General features: G+C 37.6%; 1 protein-coding gene across 2 annotated transcripts in view; it reads right to left on the reverse strand.

Annotated features, from left to right (window-relative positions):
* The window catches only part of MGAT5 (alpha-1,6-mannosylglycoprotein 6-beta-N-acetylglucosaminyltransferase), a 132327-nt gene that overhangs the window by 60188 nt on the left and 50506 nt on the right, over positions 1-21633 (reverse strand). For both annotated transcript variants that reach the window (XM_040603513.1, XM_040603512.1), the window contains 3 exons: positions 19003-19170; positions 3222-3298; positions 1620-1709 (listed from right to left, as the gene is read on the reverse strand). In XM_040603513.1, the coding sequence (XP_040459447.1) occupies positions 1620-1709; positions 3222-3298; positions 19003-19170 (335 nt within the window). The remainder of the gene's footprint in view (positions 1-1619; positions 1710-3221; positions 3299-19002; positions 19171-21633) is intronic.

Genomic DNA, 21633 nt, shown 5'->3' on the forward strand with positions numbered 1-21633 from the left:
CATCAACTGAGTTTTCAAGACTGATGATCCCAGAAGATTGTCACAGAAAATACCATGATTTAACAGAAATACCAGGTAACAAATGTCATTTAAGAATATTAGATTCTCACATTCAGTTGACATGTATCTTAATTTTTAAGATACATCTGCATAAAAAACATGAAGCACCTGCTTGTTGACAGAATACTAATGTGCAAACATACCTACTCATGCTAAAATGTAACCTTTTAGTAGAAACTTAGACCGGCCTTAGATGATTACAAAACCCTATTTCCAGATTCTATGATAAATAACAGGATAAATAATATAGTCATGCTGTGTCTTTTCCTTCCCCAGCTTTATAGCCCATAAATAAAACACTTGGTACTAGCAATGGAATGAGTCAAATTTGTGATTCAACCCAGCCTTTTTTATTTCTTCAGATACATGTTTTGGATATGCATTTAACTATTACTGCTGCTTCAAGCAATGCCTCCAGAAGTTCAGTGACAGTCAACTGAATAAATTAACAGAACCTGCCTTCATTACAACCAGGTTACTTATAAAACAGACTTACTGTTTTCATCACAGAATGGTCAGGGTTAGAAGGGACCTCTGGAGATCATCTAGTCCAACCCCTTGCTAAAAGCAGGTTCTCCTACAGCAGGTTGCACAGGATCATGTCCAGGTGGGGTTTGAATGTCTCCAGAGAAGGAGACAATCTCCAGATATGTAATTAAAAAACCAAGCCCCACCCCCCAATCCTGCAGAAACTGTAAAATCAGTATTAGTTTGTGATTCTGCAGCCACATTGGCTCTTGCAATTCTTTACAAGCAGTAAGGCAATAGATATCAATGCTACTTCCAAGGTCAGTTGCCGTAAGTTACCAAAATTTATCTAATAAGAAAGAAGAGGTCAAATACACCTAACTGTTCCTGGCACACAAACAACAAGCCAGTAACAGAGCTCATAATAACTGATTGACAAAATTCATTTTTGGAAAACAAGTATTACCCAGGGAAGAGAAAGTCTATACAAAGAACACCAGGGCAGACATGTTACTCAGCCGTGTACAAAACTGGGTCTTTCGTTCTCACAGGTACTGAAAGATTTAGCTAATATATGTCCAACTTCACTCAAAACCATGACTTTCAGATATTTTTATTTTCTCTTAACAGACTCCACAATTCATGAACAGTCTCCAAGCAGTGGCCACTCCACAGAAGCGGCCACACTGCTTAGGAGGATATACAACCTGGTTCCACTTCCCAAATGCCTCTCCTAAAATGCCTCCCTGCTACTACCTCAGGAGCTATATTGAAAGGAACAGAAAAAGTGTTCAGAGGCAAGGATCTTTGACTGAGCTTCACACTTCCGTTTAAGGGGATACCTAGGATGGATTCCCTGGAGAGTTGCTGCTTACATCACCTCAATTATAAATGTTAGAATTCTCCAGGCTAGAACCCCCTGGAAAACTTAGGAATAATAGCAACACACTTCATAATAATTCTGTTTTAATAGCTTTTCCTCTTTATGGAATTTTTCTGAAGAAAGTTATGATTTCTTTTGAGAAAAGTTTGCAGTTACAAAAAACATGGCACTATGATGTTCCCTTTCTGCAGATTAAAAGATTACTGACCTCACTGAGGTAAATAAAAAAGGAGCACGTGGACCCATCTACACCGTAACTTGCATAACAGGGATCCGATCGCCACATATCTTTCATCCACTGTAACAGAACAGAAACACAGCCTGTTAGGTTTAAGTACCACGTAAATACCTCTTATACTATTTCACATTGAATTCAGGAATGACAGAGGAAAGCTGCAAGCAACTATACTCAACTAGATAAAAATCACAAAGTAACAAAAAAGGAATTCTATTTTGCAGCATACCGCATCTGCATTCAGCTATGTCGGGGAAGTAACTACATACCAAATGGGAGTATTGTTTGTATAAACTGGTAGCCAGGCAAGCAGAGACAAATATCAAAAAGAGAATATAATCAAGATCCAGAAACATGGGTGCGGCTGGAGTTGACTGCATTGCACACCCCCATCACCCCCGTGTTACACTCGCTCTGGAATTTAACAGATCATTTCAGTTACCAAGATTGAAATCTGCCTGATTTTGCCAAGAATCTGCCATTTCTGCAGAAGCAAGTAATAAATTTAAATTCATATTTTAATGTTCTAATAATGTATTACATAGCCACTATGCAGCCAGTTTGTCAATATGGATCAAAACAGACCAGAGATTTAAAACGTACAGATATTTCTTTTAAATACTATTGTCTAAGAATTTTATTTAGAGGAAAAGGCAACATAATTTCACACATACTTTGGTAGTTATTCCTTTTCCAGAAATTAACTGTAATACTGAATAATGATATTTAAGTGTCTAGTTACTTTATTTTTGTCCCCCACTACTGAAACAGTATCCTTACATTTGAAATGTATCTTGGAGGAAAAAAACCAACCAAACTCCAAACCCTCCATCTCTGCAAGTCTTTTCCAGGTTTTGGGTGTGGGGTTTTGGTTTTGTTTGTTTGTTGGTTTTGTTTGTTTGTTTGTTTTTTGGGGGTGGCGGTGGTGGTGTTTATTTGTTTTTTCCTTTCCAACCAATGCCTAACGCCTTTCATGACTTGGCCTTTCCAACTGCATTATTAGTAAAATATAGGATTTATGTAGAGTCAATACTGAACTCCAAAGTTCTGGTTGCACACTTAGTGCAGTCCCTAGCCTCTAAGCAGAAGAGGCAGAATGCTTTCAACAGAAAAGGGGAAGGGAGAAATTGGACAGAGCTCTTGCCAAAGAGGGGAAAGAAGTACAAACGTCTTGCTGAAACACAGAAAGGGCTGGAGTAAGGTACACACAGAATCCCAGTCCTGGGGTAGGGGAATGCCAAATGACTCATACCGGGGAAGAAACCAGGGCTTTGCGAAAAGGAGAATAAAGTTTCTGAATAACAAGACAACATTCAAATAATGAGGCATTTTATTAAGTATAGCATTTTAATATAAAATAGCATTTTATTCCTGTCTTAATAGGATGCAATTTTATTTCTCTGCATCAGTAGTATTAAGGGCTTGAGGTGAGCCATGCTGTAGTGGTACACACTCCTACATAACCTCTTTTTTGACCCAATTGTTCCCGTTTTACACCACTGTCTGAGCAGCGACCTCTTTCACATTCAGGTTTTAACAGAACACATATAATAAGATTAAAAGCAGTTCACTTACCTTTATTTTCCCTTCACAGTGAGGAAAACCATCCATAGGAGGCAATTCACACTGTTCTTGGGCTCCATTTATGAGATCTAAAGAGAAACATAGACCCTAGGCTGAATTACATTTTACAGTTCTGACAGATAGCCTAATGAATCCTTCCTTTTGTTTTCATGGATCTATCATCCAGATTGATCGGAGAGTCCTACTGTGTAATATTTGTTATAACATTAAAACTCATTGTGTTCTTTTTTGACTACAGAAGGAAACAGTTGCACAGATTTCAACTCTGACTTGCAGTAAAAGTGCTCAATTACAAAAACTGGACTATGATGACTTAAAAATTAAGCTAATCACAAAATATCTTCCTAATCAAAGTGTGCTCAAAATTACTAAATGGCAACAACTTGTTTCCAATTGTTAAACATTTTTAAGATGTATATTGTTTTTAAACATAAAACCTATTTTTTTAATTTCTGTTACCACTTTATCTAATACCTATGATCTGAAACTTGCCGTAAGATATATGCCTCAAGTAAAAAACAGATCATACTGCAACATTTATTAAAACTGTGTAGCACTACATCACATCTCATGAAAAATATTTCCTATGGCCTCCCAAGAATTTTTTTCTTTTTTGCCTATTTTAATATTTTATCATTCTAGATTTTTGAAACACATTAAGGAGTGTAATACAGAGCAACACTTCCAGCCCATGGAGCCATGGAAAAAGGAGCAGCTTTAAATGACATTACCACATCAACTCCAGGATGGGACTTTCTTCTAAGAACTTAGAAGAACTCTCCAATGCAGGCCTTTAAGGCAAGAAAAAATATTAACATGGTGAAGAGATTCTTGCCAAAGGCAGCAGACGATAAGGTTTCCAATTTAGGTAGTTCATCCCAGAATTATCTAAATTATACTTGCATTATTTCTGATTTTTCCCATGGGCAAGAATCAAGATCATTAAACCCAGCCATCCATCAACCTAGGAACAGTTCATGCTATGGCAGTTACAGTGCACAACTTCACCCAGCATATGCTAATTGTTGAGATCTCAGAAAAAAAGAAAAAAGGCTGCAATGTTAGAATACAGTAGTGACAAGATCAGTGGATAAAGTTAGAACATTGTATTATATACAAAACCCATCTCCTGATATATCTGAATATTTTCCATTTTTTGGTAAATAGTTTCTTTTAAAGATAAAACTTGAAATGTGGTGAAGCATTGCAAAATGGAGCGGATAGAGAAAAAATAATCATGCCAGGAAGACGACACTTATTTGGCAATTTCTGCAGCAGTAGTAATTTGACAAACTGAGCTGTACTGCCAATGACAATAACACTGAAGCAAAGTAGTTTTTAAGATGACTTTGTAATTTCAAATCAATGAGCACTTTCAAACTATTCTCCCTAACTTGTTATCCTTATAGGATTCTTGCAGACTAGACCACTAGTATCTACAGCTCTGATTTCTGTTCCAAGTAAGAATACACAACCACAGAATCTTTTAGGTTGGAAAAGACCTGTAAGATCATTGAGTCCAACTGTTAACCTAGTGCTGCCAAGCCCACCACTAAACTATGTCCCTAAGTGCCACATCGACAAGCCTTCTAAATAACTCCAGTTATGGTGACTCAGCCACTTCCCTGGTCAGCCTAACAACCCTTTCAGTGAGGAAATTTTTTGTAATATCCAATCTAAACCTTCCCTGGCACAACTTGAGGCCATTTCCTCTTGTCCTGTCACTTCTTACTTGGGAGAAGAGACTAACCCCCACCTGGCTACAACCTTCTTTTCAGGAGCAATAAGGTCTCCCCTCAGCCTCCTTTTCTCCAGGCTAAACAACCCCAGTTCCCTCCACCACCCCTTGTAAGACTTGCTCTCTAGACCTTTCACCAGCTTGCATACAGATATCAACAATTTCAAAGAATGTTTTCAGTTCAGTCAGTACAGCTACGTAACAATAGGACTTTGTTTCACTACAGTTCAGGAATCAGACCTTCCATGTGAATCACACTAAAATCAGCACTTGGAATCAAACAGTAACAAACCTACCTTAAACCCAAGAGAGGCAAGGTTAAAACTATGGTAATTTTCACTAATCAATATAATGCCATTAGAAGAGCTTTATGATCTAAACTGTGGGCTTTTTTCTTTTTTTTTTAACTTACAAACTCATAAGCCTGAATAGAAAGTTAAGTACAGAGCTTTTCATAAGGCATGTGAAATTCAAATCTTCCTAAAACATAGAAGACATCTGAAATATCTGATACATCAGAGATGTAGTTCAACCACAGGGAAAACTTTACCTTCAGCATCATACTGAACTTAGGGTTGAAAATTCTGCATCCCTGGGCAATCCCATTCAAACAAGTCTTCCTATCAATTTCAGTCGCATTTGAACAAGTTACACTTGCCACATTCAAATTTTTTTTCCTTCCCCTTATAGTTACTATATACATAGTTACTGTACTAAATACCAACCTGTAATAAGCAATTTTCAGAAAGGTAAGAGACAATTATTAAACCCTTAAAGAACAGGTATTATTAATGGTATTCAACATGCATTTCCACATACCTTTTCCTCTGCAACAGTGCTTTCTTACAGGGTATTCTTCCTCAGTCACAACTCACTGATCACCATGCACTACCACTCATTTGACTCTTGGTTGAATCACTGATACAGAATCAGTTAAAACAGCTCTTGCCCAAAAGTATTAATTGAAATCAGGAACAATGTTTTGATTGGCACTACAGAGGAAGCAAAACAGAGGTGGGAATGACAGTCCCCCAGGGGCTGCAACTGCAGGAGGTGCCGCTGGCACAGCCTAGCAAAGCCACTTAAAGCGTAACATACAGCCTTTGCACTGCTTTGCTCTGGGCTAAATGATCTTCCTCTGCAAGATGGTCATTCCTCCTTAGACTTGACGCTACCTCTTCAGTTCCTTATCTGTTCTTCTGACCTTTCCGTTGACTGGAAAATACAGCTTGCCAACATGAAGGATCCATGAACTTTGTCATTTAAAATAAAAAAAACATAAAAAAATGTTTTCTATCTCAAGCTAACTATGCTATCATATGATGATGTTCCACTTCAGAGGGCTAGTCAAGCAAACCCTGTCTTCTTCTGAAGTCCTTTTAAGTACAGGATGATACATAAGCACAAGCTATGATTCTTTATTTTACAGCACAAATACCTAGTGTTCCTAGTGTATCACTTACACCATATTGCACATTTTCATGGCTATCTTGTGACCTGTCAAAGAACAGTAGGGTAGAGAAAAAACACAAAACACAAACAATAGTCTCGTTTTTGGTAAACACACACTGTAATCTAGAGATGTTTGCTTTTGTCATGCATAAACACATTTTCTACAGGCAAATGTGTTTCTGTCGATGGGCAGTGGTGTTTGCTCGTGTCCACTGTTCACAAGGTTTCACAGGATCCCTGTATTTCCATGATCTACTTGTAAGAATAAAAATCACCTTCTTCCAACAGTCATATACTGCACCAGCCATACACTTCAACAGATCAGATCAGCAGCAGTACTGCATACAGATACTTTCCAAGCAGAAAGTCAGCCCTCCCAGCTCTTCCTGTTCCTGCCCATTCCAAGAAGTAAAAAGCAAGAGCCAGACATTTATGTCAGCACAAGCTACAGATTTTCTTAGGCTTTCGGTCTCTCCTGTGCTCAGCTGCACTAGGGCTTTTCCAGAGCAGTCCCACTCTTGCTCTTCCACTGGGATGATTTACACGCAAACAGCAAAGTGCTCTCTCCAGGATAATCTATATGTATAAGGAACACAGAACACTGAAGCCCACCTTTATCACCTCTAATCATGTGGAAATGCTTGGTGAAGTATCAACGTCTCTAGAAGTATCTCCAAGAGTATCTGACATCTCTCCCCCTCCTTGCCAGCTACAGTAAACACCCCAAGGATTCACCTTCCTCAAATATGTTAACATCCTTTTTCCACCACTGCAGACTCTGAAGATGCTTCACACACTCACCAGCTCCCCACTCCATCCTCCCATTCAGCCTTACCGTGGATCTATCCCAAACACTCAGATCAACTTTCAGAGCTAATAATCAGGTAATAGCATAGTGAAGGCAATGCTCTAAGGCTTACATATAAACTGTCCCATGAAACAATTTATATGTTCTCCAGGGCAGAACAAAACGTAGCAAAATACGCACACAGAGGAAATGAATGTGAAGGAACAGGACAAGCAATAGAGAAATGCAACTCTGTTCCACCTGAGTACTCCCTAGACAACCAATCTTTCCTTTGTATCTGCAAATAGGAAGCTAGCTGATGTAATCGGACTGGAAATAAATCTACATCAAGGAGATTGTCCAAAGCAACACACTGCCTGCAGAAATGGCCAAGTCAATACAGGAACATACCTGTTTCCACACATAAGCCTGAGAATTAAATGCAAAAGTCTGAATTCACCTGTGAATAATTTTGATGGTTCCAATCAACTACTACTTGTACTAAAGCCATACCCTTTCTTCTTGGCCATAGCCAGTGTGAGTTCAAGGTTGAGAAACACTCCCCTCAACTTTTTTCTTCCTTAATGATCAGAACCTGTACAAAGAATTACAAATTTCTGCTCCACTATCTGCTCACTACTAACCAGGCATGAGTGCTGGAGCCTGTTGGTAAGAGCTAGCAGCCTCTGGGCAACAAAAGGGCTCCTTTCCCTATCCTTATTAAACGAGCTGTTCTGAACCATAGTTATAAACATAGGAAACATCCTTGTAAAGTATCTAAAGTCATGAAAGCTGTGACCAGCCTCTTTAAATACAAAATTATAGCTACAAATTAACAGTTCAGCTTGCCCTCGTCAAACCATGCTGGACAGCTGGACCAGCAGCAGCAGCAGCAACTGGACAGTATTCCCTAGCATGTCTCTAGCTCAGTGAGAGCCCTCACTGCCGAATTAACTCACTCCCTTTTTCATGCACAGGCTTCAATCATTCATGCTAATAGAAGCTGGCTCTTCATAAACAGGAATCCAGAGATGAATAAATCTTGCGTATCCCATGGACAGTTGGGACCAAACTCAACCAGATACCAGCAATTTACACTTTTGAATGGGTCATAAAGACAAGGGAGATGGAGCAAGTGGAACCCAGGGGATGCTGATCTACAGACCTGGATCTTTCAAAACAAAAAGCAAGTAATAAAATACAAGTCAAGACTTCAGAGTTTTTCATCATTTGGAGATGACAAAACAACCCTAATATCTTACGAAGACCGTTGTTATGAAGGTCTGAATAGCAGTATTATGCTGTTACCAAATGCATGTCAGACAGTTCTTCCCTGAAGGGAACATACACATTATTAAGTCAGACATTAAAGTTACTTTTGTTGGAAAATAGTATTTGAGAAGCCACAAGTTTTTTTATCCTTAATTAGGATTTAGGTAATCTAAAATGCAAGTTTTGAGATCTCTTTTCCCAGCCACAACTTAGAACTTACAGCCAAAAAAGTTAGAAACACAGCAACTGCCAAGTCAGTACAAAGCAACAGTAGTTAATATGCATGCTTTTCTCCTTAAGCTTTGTGTGAGCTGTGATACTAATTTCTACTCTACACATACCTAAGTGTTTTTGAAGTCATGCGTAGCTTAACTCCTCTTGACTGCTGTTACGCAAAGATGTAATTATTAAACATTCATCTCATATAATGTTACATTAAAAGTCAATGCATTGACAAATTGAAAAGACGAATGTGAACATATTATGAACTTAAGTGCACACAGTTGTTGGATTATACGGGAAAAATGGAAAACATTGTTGAAACACCAAGAAACTCTAGATTTAAAAAAGCTCTTTAAATATATTGCTCTGTTTGTGAGGTCCTGGGACATTCAATATATATCAAACAAACTCCACTCCCACATTTAGAAAGGGGCCATATGTTCACTTCGCAACTGTCTGTGGCTGTTTAAAGATACACAGCTCTGCATCAGAGATCGCTAGTGCACAGCAGGTGAAACCGAACTTGTGAACAATCATCAGTTATTTCAGTGCAAAGTCTGGCACGTTAGCGTGAATGACGTGGCAGATTTAACCTAAGCCACCTAACCTTGCATGGGAAAAGATACTTCTCCCTTGTTACTCTATACAAGCAACTATACTGGCCAAAGTCCCAGGCCTTTGACATCGCTCCCTTTAAACACTGTTCACGGGTACAAGTCTTCATCATCTCCTGCAATTAAATTCCATGTCCACAGGTTATGTTTGTTGTAGTGAAGGTCTACAACACTCAAGAGAGAATTATGTGGTTAAAAGCATAATCTATGAGAGGGAAGTGGTTTTTTTTTTGTTTGCTTCCTAGTTACTCTTAACAAAACTAAAAATAAGCAATAGTGAGTGCTACATGCATATTTGGTCCCCTTCCTGTACTGCACATCCTTCAAATAACGTGCTTTGTAACAGGCTAAAAAAAACTCTTCTTCAATTTTTCTCCTTCAGACAGTTAGGAAGTCTAGAAATAATCCACTAAGACAGTAAGCTTAATAACAGCCATAATTAGTTACTCAGCAGTGATTGTTGTTTGATAGGTATTCTATTTGTCATAAAAGTTTTTAAATGGCAAGACTGGTTAAAAAGCCATCATACTGCTGAAATTGGGCTGTGGTGTCACAGTTTGCATCTAGCCTGCTAAGGACCAACTCTTCATTCTTCAGAGAATGGAAATATCTTAAGAATTTAACATGACACAAAACCATATATACTTTGGAACCTTCAGGTTAAACCCCAGATTTTTAGCCTAGCACAAAAAAGTATATTAGAATATCTTTTGATGACATATAATACAGACAATAGCTCAGCTCAGTGTTTCCCCATCAGCAGATCTCAAAACCAGGAACCTCCTTAGTATGAGGACAGAGTAATCATACCCGATCAAGTCTATTCATCAATCATATCTTTTCTGGCTTTGATCATTAAATAAAAGTACTATTCTTACTTTAAATCATGGAACCCTTCTCTTGTTTCTATTTCAGTTCTGAAATCTGGTATCTATGGTTAGATGTAACACTGTAGTTAAAACTGGTTTGTGTAAGGTCTCCTTTCCCTTCTCCCATTAACACATTCTCAATTTAATTCACATTTTTCATCTCCAGCTGGTAAGATTTCTTTAAAGAGAGAATTTGCAGTGTGAGCTGAAAGCACCATCAACATATTCAATGAAATGAGCTAAAGATTTCATGATTTTAAATGCAGAGCACAAAATGCTTTCTACTAACATTTTAGAAAGTTCAGTAGCAAAGCATTGGTATGGTTTAAAGAAAATTAACTTTTCTACTGCTAGTCCATCCTCACACCAGCTATGCTGCTGTGTTCCATTAATGCAACTGAAATCAATGCAGTGTTAGGAGAATTCAAGTAGTAGTCAAGTGGTTAATTAAAATGCAGCCCTGGGGACCACTAACAGCCCCCTTCAGCATTACTAATACAACTTAGCACTGCAGTGGAAAATATTCACGTGTGGTCTTCTGCACAGTTATTACACTGTGCTGCAACAGCAAGGCTTAAAAACACAGAATTCTCCCCAGCGCCACACTACTGCCTTTGTGGGAGGCAAAATGGACAACAAAATGGGAAAAACTGCTTGATATTATATACAATGTGGAAAAAGAACACAATGAATAAGGCACTGTAAGTACAAGTCAAAGCAAAGCATCACCCTGAGAAAGCATAATCCTGGCTACTAGAACCCTGCAGCCCACATATACCATACAACCAGTACACACTGACATTCTGTGGGGACAACCAGTTTGTTTTTTAAGGCATGACCATACCGAACATATACGTACTACTTTAAGTGAAGAAAAGCCTACTGTAGTCCTCTTAAGAAAACAACTTCAGAAATTCAAAATAATATGCAATAACTTACCTTTTTTCTAATCTAGTTTGCCTCTGCAACTACAGAAGTATGGGGTGAACTACAGTTGCAGACTGCTAAAACTAACGAGGCTGTTACATGTCTAACAGCTCATAGGAATGAGAGCCACGGAAACAAACCAACTGATCATGAAGTTACCTGAGTTTTCCTCCCCGTCTAAAAGGCTTTGGTGTGTTAGCCCCAAGTCTTTAGGAAGAGAGACACGCAGATACCTCGACAAAGGTCCTTCTCACCATAGAAATGTAAAAAAATAAAAAAGAAAAAAAGCCTGCTTGCAGCATTGCCAAAGCTGACTTGTCAGCCTGCCTCACTACATATTCACAAAGGATGCCAGGTATCTGAAAGGCATCCAAGCCATCATGTCTTAAATGACAAGTAAATACTGAAGTCTGCATCCTAATGAGTGACTTTAAAGTTGTTAATGCTAAAGTTGTTAAAAGAGAACTCAACAGCCAATACAGCAGAACAAGTTAATGCATAAGCCAAAAAAGCTACTGAAACTTTGAACAGATACACCAAAAATATTCTCCCTTGCTGAGCAGTGCTACATATTGCAACCTGATACTTGACTGTTCTTAGTCTTAGAACTGAGCTAAGTACCAGCTATGTACAAGTGGGGTGTGGAGGAGGATTTAAAGTGAACCTCCTTCACTTGCTCATTTTTATGGGATCAAAAGACACACAACTAAAATCTTCCTAAGTGACACTTCTCAAGGCAAAAGAACACTTGGCAAACTAGCAGGCTACCACAGTTTTTGGTGCAGTTACACTAATCTGAGGTGTTAGATGGTTATACCTAAAGAAAAATTAGTTTTTTACTGGCCAAGCACAGTAAAATGATAATGGACTCAGAGCACCTTGGCCCTTGCTTTAAATAAACATTTTTATTTTAAAAAACTTGTTTTGCAACATGCATATTCAGAATTAATACCACTATTATTTAGTACCGTTTTAAAGCCTGAGGAATTGAAACAGTTCCTTTCAGTTTGCTTAAATCAAGTTTTTCCCATAGCTGCCAGAACACAGCAAGAGTTCACAATTTAGAAGGATTAAAAAAACGCCACCACCCCAAAACAAAGCCCAAACTAAACCCAATCCACAACACACAAACCCCACATCCCTTGCTTACCACCCCGTTCCTCCCCCCACCACACAAATTAAAAAAAAAAAAAAAAAAAAAAAATCACATGAAGAAAACAGAGGACTGATTCTTTGATCATGTTTAAGCAAGTAGATTGCCCTATCTGATGAAATATGCCTGGTGCAATACTGTCCCACAAAAATCAAGGATTTCTTTCATGGTTATCTTAGAAAAGCACAAACCGATCTTGTGCCCATCACATGCAACCAAGCTACAACAGAAGCAGCCATGCAGACAAGCTCTGCTTGAAAGTGCCATCGTTCTGTATTTCCCCTTTTCCATTTAATCACCTCCAAAACAGCAACTTCAGATTTACCTAGGGTGTTATTTGCAGCAATGCCTTACAGCTTCCAGTTCTAAAGCCTGATGAAAACTTATCTGCTAGGCACCCAAGGTTTAGATTAATGCTTTCCTGTATGTACAGGAATATATTGCTTCCCACAAATGCAGAAAGGATGGCTACCAAATGTCTTAAAAGCTTTTCAGATACAACTCTGATAAATACAGAGGAGAGAGAGAAAGAAGGGAAGAGGACTTTATTGCTTCTGAAACCAATCAGTTGAAGCCTTATAAGCATCTTTATTAACAATTTATTCTTTCATAAATGAAATTGAGGTCCTGAAAAAGCAGTTGAAAACTGTCCGTATCAAAACCACCAGACTGTTCCAACGTTTTTTAAGAGGGAAGAAGAAAAAGGAAAGTATGCTTAGTTTATACATGAATCTAAAAGGGCTGGGGGAAAGTAACACCTAAGTTCTCACTCAAGCTACCCAAGGTGCTCCACTGCTTTGCTTTTTAACACAACCTATGCAGCCTCAGCCCTCTAGCAGCAGTCCCATCCTCAGCTCCTTTGTGATTAGGATTGAAGGTATTTGTGTTACTACAAGCTTATGTTCTATTATCCTTCCACACAACTCAAAAGAGCACAGAAGCAGTTTTGCTCTTGTGCTTCCCTCAATGAAAGATTCTGCAAAACTAACTTCAGAGGAAGAAACCAGGTGCGGTACCACACTACAAACATTAAACCTAAACACACTAAGAATATGAATATACAGTACTGTCTACATATACATTAACAATGCTAGTTGTCCAAGAGTCTGAAAAGGAAGAGAAATATTTCTAGTCTCTGAATGGGAGCTCAAAAATGAATCAAAAGTTTGAGCTCACCTACTTCAGACACAGCTGAGTTACAGTCCTTGCTGAGCTCTCAACGTTTCCTCCTACCAACTCCTATCACCTTCTTATTATGAACAAACATAATCCAGATGGATTTTCTTCATATCCTTTTATCTGCCAAAAAGTCTGTACACCACCACACAGCAATATTTTCCATCGCAGATTTCACCACTGTCTCGGTTCTACAGCATTGCTTGACAGCCAGAGGTGGAACAATTTATTTAAAAACAAAAACAAAAAACAAACAAACAAAACCAACAAAAAACAACCCACACCACTTTTCTCCATCTCACCAAGGAGCAAAACTGATGAAGAGACCTTTGTAAAATGATGAATAACTTTATTTACAAACAGCCTCTAAATTTTAAATACTGAGTCATATTCTTAAGATGTCTGCATGTCTGCCCAAAGCACAATTATAAATCTTTGTCAAAGAATACGTTTTACTTACGCTATGTCATCTCAAACAACAAGCAAATTGTAGGTTTCAGTATGATAACAGAGAGACTACTCTACTGAATGAAAAAATCATGGGTTCTGTATTAAGTAATACCCATCATGTACATTGCTCATTCACGCTACAGTGGTTGAATCATTGGCTAAAAGTTGTTCAGAACTGTTTTTATGAAGACACAAACATTTCTATTTGGCTGTTATAAGGCATAAATATCCATGACAGCTACTGTTTGGCCAGAGATTATTCAACTCTGGTTGTATTAATAATCCCAAAACAAAGACAGGTATTTTTTCCAAACTGCTAACAGTTTGATTATTTCCCATGCAGTGCCTCCTTTTTCCTTTGCTGGCCGGCTCTTTTGGAGAAGGTACTGCTCAGTCCTTCATGAAGTAATTTATAATGGATTATCTTAGAAGAGTATTCCAGGTTATAACACCTCCTGGCCCAACGCTTATCTGGACCTCCCCAGACTTTGTGGCTCACATTGCCTAATACTTTCCATAGTCAAGACTATAATCTGTTTTGTTGATCATCTTTTTTTTTTTTTCTTTTTCTTTTTTTTAAAAAAAAATCAAACCAACTTTGAATAGCCAGGTATTTCCCTAATGTTTTTTTCTTTTCCTCAAGAAACTGTCCTACCTCATCTTTCTACTACTGCTGCTATTATTTATTCATCAGGAACACCCCCAGAAGTTGCTGATAAAAGTTTTAGAAGACACGTGGTAGCACTCCAAATGACGTGCTGACTAGAAAGAGTAGTTACAATTGTTTTAAAAAGAGCTACAAAACTCACTATTATTAGGTCTTTTCTCATCCATACAGTTCAGAGGAAATTTTTCATCTGCCTTTACACCTGTAAGGCTGCAAAGGCTGTGTATTCCTTTTTTAATAGTGTCGCTGAATTACAGGCAAATGCTGTCCTAGCACAGACCAGATCTGTTCCTTAGGGGAAGATAAACTACTCAAATTTATTTGTGCAGGCAGCTGCAGTGACCACTCTTAAAAGTCTGAATATCTATATCCCCAAAAGAATATTAAAAATATCAAGAAGTACATATTTTTTTTTTTCTTCATTAGAAAGAACGACGGTAGATTCATGTTGCAGTATCAAGAGACTGTGGTAAGATGACGACAGGTTTAGCTCAAATGTAGTGCATTAGAAGAAGTAACCTTGCAAGTTTCTTAATTATAAGAAAGAACCTTCCTGGACCAACAGATGTTTTGCCATCAAGATATACACTGAGCAAATATTAAATACCCCGTGACCTTGGTTCATTAAGAAATACCAGCATTTTAAACAAATTGATTTTTCAACCACTTTGCAACTGACAACCATTTCTCATACTTACATGACCACATTGAAACTTGTATCTCAGTTAAGCTAAAACCAATGCATATATGAACTGAAGAAAACATCCATACATTCTAATACTATCAATATTCCCTTTTTATACTATTATTCTTGTTGCCTATACAGAAAAGGTAGGCGGGAGTGTAATTGTTTTCTCTTTTTTTAAACCCTTATCTGGTCCAGTTGTTGGTGTCCTTAATCTCACAGAAAATAATTTTGCAGTCCATAAATCTGAGTCATGGTCATGCATCAGTTGTGTTTATTGAAGTCAGATAAAACCATAAGCTGGACTGGTTTTAGCAACTCAACTCCAGAACTAAATGAGAACTCCATGATTATCATGACTCTACCTGTAGCATATGAATACTATTGTTAGGACTGCTTTCTGATTACAGCAATGTACCTAATAAAAGAAAACTCTGTTTGCAGAGTGGCTTTGGGAGGAGAAATCTCGACTATCACCACCATCTCTGTTCTTCGTAGTTTGCAGATAAAAGAGTACGTATTTTTTTTCCATGAAAGTGTTACTAATACTTAACATACACAATGAAGAAAAGGTCATAGCACAGACTGACAAGTAGTGGTAGTCAATTTTAAATTATAAGAAAAATATTACGTTTTGCTCTTAAGTTTGTGTCCAGTCAAAATCTGAAGTGAAGACAAATATTTACAATATAATCACCTTCCTGTCATTCTATTATGCCTTATTTTATCATTTGTATCTATTCAGGTAGTATATAAGACACAGTAAACTTTACACAAGTCACTGAGGACAAAATGCAGATTTCATGGTGGTTAGTGACTCCACTATTTACTGCCGAGGTTTACAAGCAGTGTCAATAGATGTTAAGGTGCAGCTTAAGCCTGCATGACGCTTCATTTATTTCAGAAAGACCTTGCATAGGTAAAGGGACATTGTTATACTGATTATAGAATCAGGTCTCAGTGTACTATGACAGCTCAATCAAAAAATAATGAATGCCCGAAGCAGCTCCACTGCCAGCAGGACTTTTTTAGGAAAGCCTGCTAATGACACTGCACTACTGCACTGATGAATGAGGCTATAAAGTACTTTATTTACTTCAGAGTTTTAAGCAGGGACTCTGAGGAAAAAAAGATTTGCAGAAAAACGTTACTAAAAATATTAAACATGATGTTGTTAGGATGCTCCATAAATATTACAATTGTCCAGACAGGAAGAGTGAAATTACTAACAATAGCTAACATGAATTTGTCTAAAGTCAGCATTAAAATATTACAGCTGAAAAGAGGAAAGATAATCCTAATGTGTTTGCTTTATGTGATAATTTCGTAGTGTGACAGCTGAATAAACTATTATAAAGAAAACAATAGAAGTATGTGTATTTGTATACATACATGTTTCAGTTCCAGTAAAATGACAAGCTACTGAGTAACAAAATGCCTTCTCTATAACAAATTTCAGATTATCCCTAATTGCTCTAGCACAATAAAAAATGATGCTGTTGAAATATTGCAAACAAAACCTGTAGCTGGTATTGTGATCACAATGTTTACTCACCTTTTTTCTGAACAAATCCTTCCTAGCAAAGAAGATACTTTTATTATGATTTTACTGGAATCACATGGCTTCCAGAATTTGCTGTCACTAAACTGCTATGGAGACGGAAGTAGAAACAAGTTTTTTCATTTCCATTTGGCTGCCTCTGACCAGATGAATTTCCAGTGATCACTTCAAAGGGATGAACAGCAGGCACTTTAACACAAGGATTAGCTTCAAGCTCTATTCTATCCATTGGTTCTATCCAGCCTGGAGACATCTGAACAGTAACATTATCCGGACACTCACCAGAACAATACATTAATCAAACCTTTAAGGAACAGTGTCCTAAAGGTTTTTCCTGTTGCTGCTGTTTAATATAGTTGCTTCAGCTATCTTAAACTTAGTGTATCAAGAGTCAGAAGTAAAAAAATGAAGCCCTAATACAACAAACAGCGTTCTTTGCCACAGAGCAAGCATCAGGCAGCAAACAGCTATGTAAACACCGCAAACTGAAAACTCCTACACCAAGCTCCTTAAATGTTGCTCGAGAGTGCTAAAATTATGACTCTAGCAAACTCCAAGAATAACAAACAAAATGTAATTCACCTTGAGAACTGATGAGAGATGTTACCTAGTCAGACCAGTGATACCTTGCCTATAAAGATATGAGCAACAACATGAGTCTGTTTCTTCCAGTTATCTGCAAATCTACTGAAATAACAGCATCAAGTCTCTCTTTTGTCCAGCTACAAAAAGAAAATATACAGGAATGTTTTTTCATTTTATATATACCCCAGAAACTATAGCAATACTGTGCTAGCTTGCCTTCCATTGAAGTGGAAGATCTTCCAGCGAAAATCTTGTTTTGTATGCCTTGTGGTAGCAACATGGCTCACCCTGTTAGTAGCCTGCAGGTGTTATACCTCCTTAGTTACTTGTTTGTAACCTGCCCTCGGTCTAACCAAGATAAGAGAGACAGAGGAGGGGGGGGGTGGGAGGGAAGGTACCACAAGGCAAGCAGTAGTAAACCACACATGCAAAGGGTTGTAAATGACTACAGGAATATTTTTACTATGTGGCAAGAGAGACACAAAGGTCTATCTCACCAAGAGATAGCATGCCTTTAGTGTCCTGATACAGAAAAATGCAGTTAGGACAGAGCAGCTGAGCCAGCAACTCTGCTGGTATACTGTAATCAGGTAATCACTTGTACAGCTGCTCTCCCAGATCAGATTTCCTTCCAGTGGCACTACCTTACCAAAGGTAGCATTTGCTCCTCTGTTTTGACAAACTTAAGAGGGTAATACCCTCTCAACAGAAGTGTTTATTTTTACAGGAAACCCAAGTACAGGCAAGACTTGGGAGCACAGCTATCAACCTATTTACCAAGTTGCCCTAACTCTTCTGCTCTGCCAACTTTGTGGCACTGCAAAGATGCACTAGCAGAGTAGACTCTGATCTTCCTATAGGTCAGGACAGCCAGTATCTGTTTAGACTTGGTGGCAGATGCAGGGCAGTAAATGAGGCGGTATAAACAAGATTTATTCACAGCTGGGAACACTAAAGAAAGAGAGACATGCAGCTGAAGAGGCCAGAGACAAATTCTAGCACCACAGGACTCAAACACTTTGAGAAGTTGTAAGTGTAGCAAACAGATAAATTCACTGAAGGCAAAATTAATGACTTCAAAATGACATTTTAAAAATATATTTACTTAAGCTGAAGGTACCAGGTAGGTCTTCTCTGTGTGTCAAATCATAAGAGCTGTTAAGTAGAGCAGGTAAAGATGTTTTTAAATCATAACCAGTAACAAACATAATAAATGTTTTCTTTCAGTGAATAACCAATAAAGCGTATATGGTAGAAATGAGAGAAAATTCATACCGAGCCAAGTAATGAGGCTTACAGAGAAAACATCTGCCCAGTTTCATTGTTCTGAAGTGCAACCATTTAAAGTATGAAACATCTACCATGAACAAGGTAGATTATACCCCTTTGAAGAAAATCAAATTCTCTGCCAATGTATTCAAGTTACCAGAGAAGGTCTTCCTCTGAGCTTGTAAAAGACCACTGAATGTAAGATTGCCATTGATACAGGCTAGACTTTGAATTCTGTTTTCTAAGACATTCCAAGTATCTAACACTGAAAAATCATGTTATGACCAAGAGAAAAAAATACAGGTTATACTGCCCATGAAGATTTTCAACAACTGCCACACCCACCTGCTACATTAAGCTTTTCAACTGCTCCTAAGCTGGGAGCAGGAGTGGTGGTATTGTTGGTAGAGTTTGCTCCTGTTCCGTTAAGTACAAGATTTTCCACCTTGGACTCTAGCTTCCCAATGCGCTGCAAGATATTATCCAACAAGACAGCAAGTGTCTTCTTCAAATCTACAAATGAAAACAAAAAGTTAAAATTGCTTAATAACGCAATGCACACTGTCAGACAAAATAAAAAAATAGGTACAAGAGTAAGACTGGAATATATAGACACTTTCTTAGTGCAAATCTTTGTTATTAGCAGGTCTATGCACTCATGTTCCCTACTTTGTTCAGCCTCAGATACAAGTGTGGAACTTGTCTTCTGTGTACACACTGCAAGTCATATACATATCCTACATTCAAAGTGAAGTGTGCACCTTTATGGGTACACAAACAGGGGAAAAAAACCACTCCGTGTGCTTTGTACTTCAGTTAATAAGAAGCTGCTTAAATAATAATGAATCTAACCCTAAATCCATATTCAAGCACTATCAGAGGAACGGTCTGTTAGATGCTCGGTCACCTGGAAAGAAAAATCCCCTTCCCAAAAGCGACAGGTTTGAGCCAGTACAAAATCCTTCTCCTGCATCTCCTCCACCACAATCAGGTTCTACACTGATTAAAAAACCAAATGTTAAGTTCAACCTTTCTGTCGTATACAAAAAACATCATAAATCACCCGTCTCTTTTCTTCTGTCTGTTGGTGATTGCCTCTACCTCTCTATTTCGTTTGATACAGCACCTCCTTCATGTGGAAGGCAACAAACAATAACAGGAATTTGCATATCAAATGACAATCGAGCAAGAGTTCTCTGATATTTTTTCTTTGCCTTTTCTTTTGTTCAGATTTCTTGAAGTAATACAGTTGGGCACACTAAAAGAACTGTGGACAAGAGTGGGGAAAAACAGACCACTATCAGACTAAACTGTATCAACAACAAGCCAAAAAAGATGAAGGAAAGTATTGTTCTTTGTTCATTTACCCTTGTCTCAGAATTAAAGAAATTTGTATGATGAATTTATATTATTTTCCCATTTAATTATGTGAAATAATTACATGTACATATGTGTAATACATTTTCTGCTTTCCACAACTTTAGAATCAAGTAACTTTCTGATCTGTAGTAGAAAATTTCTCCCTACATCCGAGGAGATTGCTCTGCCCCTACATCAGTTGTATTTTTGCCATACTTTGTGCTCCTCTTTTTTTTTTCCCCCATGACTAGCCCAATTCTTGTGCAAATGAGAGAGTAAACAAGGTTATTACTTTTAGGAAGCTCATGATTCTTTTCTTCCAAATGAAAGGAGAATTATATTTATTCCGTGGAGCCATAAAGTAGATTTTTGTCTTTATAACTGTGTCGTTTCCTTTGTCCTTTAAAGATCAGAAGATGGAATCTTATGCACTAATGATGTGGACTATTTTTAAAGGGATCCAGAAGTCACTTAATGCTATAGTGTGCAGAAGAAAAGGGAAGAGTGGAGAAGGGATTTAACATGAATAAAACCATGGTACAGCAGGATGAAAAAAATCTAGGATAAAAAAGTAGTAAAATAAAAATATTCAGGAAACAATGAGGAGGAAAAATAGTATACATAAAGGCATACACTGACCATAAAGAGAAAAATGGCTAAATGATGTTATTTTTTAACACCAATATTACAACACTGATATGAGAGACTGCTTACCAGAACAAAAAAGCAATTGGAGGCTACTTTGAGAAGGGGAGGGCAGAAGCACAAATTCATAGTAATTTTTGCAAAACTACTGTTTACTGCTATAAAAATCTAATACTCTATATTTGGACTACAACTTTTAAAAAGGAAAGTATCTGATCAACCTACCTGACAGGTGAGTATATGGTAGAAAAAAAAAAAAGCGAGAAAGTGAACGAGCCCTGAAATCACAGCTGAGGAATGACTGAAAACCTTTTGGGTGGGTAAAAGCTGCCAAATCCAGCAAACTTAAAACTTATTCTTGAACATGGAAATCATGATTGTGCTCGTTAAGAGCAATCAGAGCATAAGAGTCAAAGAAATAAAAAGGCTAAATAGCAAGGGTACTAATTTTCATAGAATATTGAACCAACTTCTACTACTTATCATTAACATGTTTATCCATGAGCAGCAGCTAACTTGATCATTTACTATCAAAAAATCATTTGGTATGCCAAAGAGGACAAGCTAACTTACTAAGTAATTACCTTACTCAGTTTCATAAAGTATTATTTAATATGGTGTTATTCACTCACCACAGCATCTTTCCCTCTAACATTTTAAATAAATACATTATCATTATTTTGCATCTTTCCAAACTTCTTAATTGAAAACATCTGTCCAAAATTTCCTTTAAACTTCAAAATTTTTAAAATCTTTACATTTCTTAGTCATGGAACTTGAAATTTCTACACAAAACTTAGTTTGACCTTCACAGAAATGTTACAAAGTTATTTCACCTACTTTTAAATGCATTTTAACTTCTCCTAGGGAACCTGACCACTGTTTGATGGCACGTCAACTTATTCCTTAGCAGAATTTGGAACACAAAACAAAAGTCACGGGCAACAAGCTGCAGGGGGAACTTAGCTTAAG

The sequence above is a fragment of the Falco naumanni genome, chromosome 8 (assembly GCF_017639655.2).
Source record: "Falco naumanni isolate bFalNau1 chromosome 8, bFalNau1.pat, whole genome shotgun sequence".
NCBI classification, from domain to species: Eukaryota; Metazoa; Chordata; class Aves; order Falconiformes; family Falconidae; genus Falco; species Falco naumanni.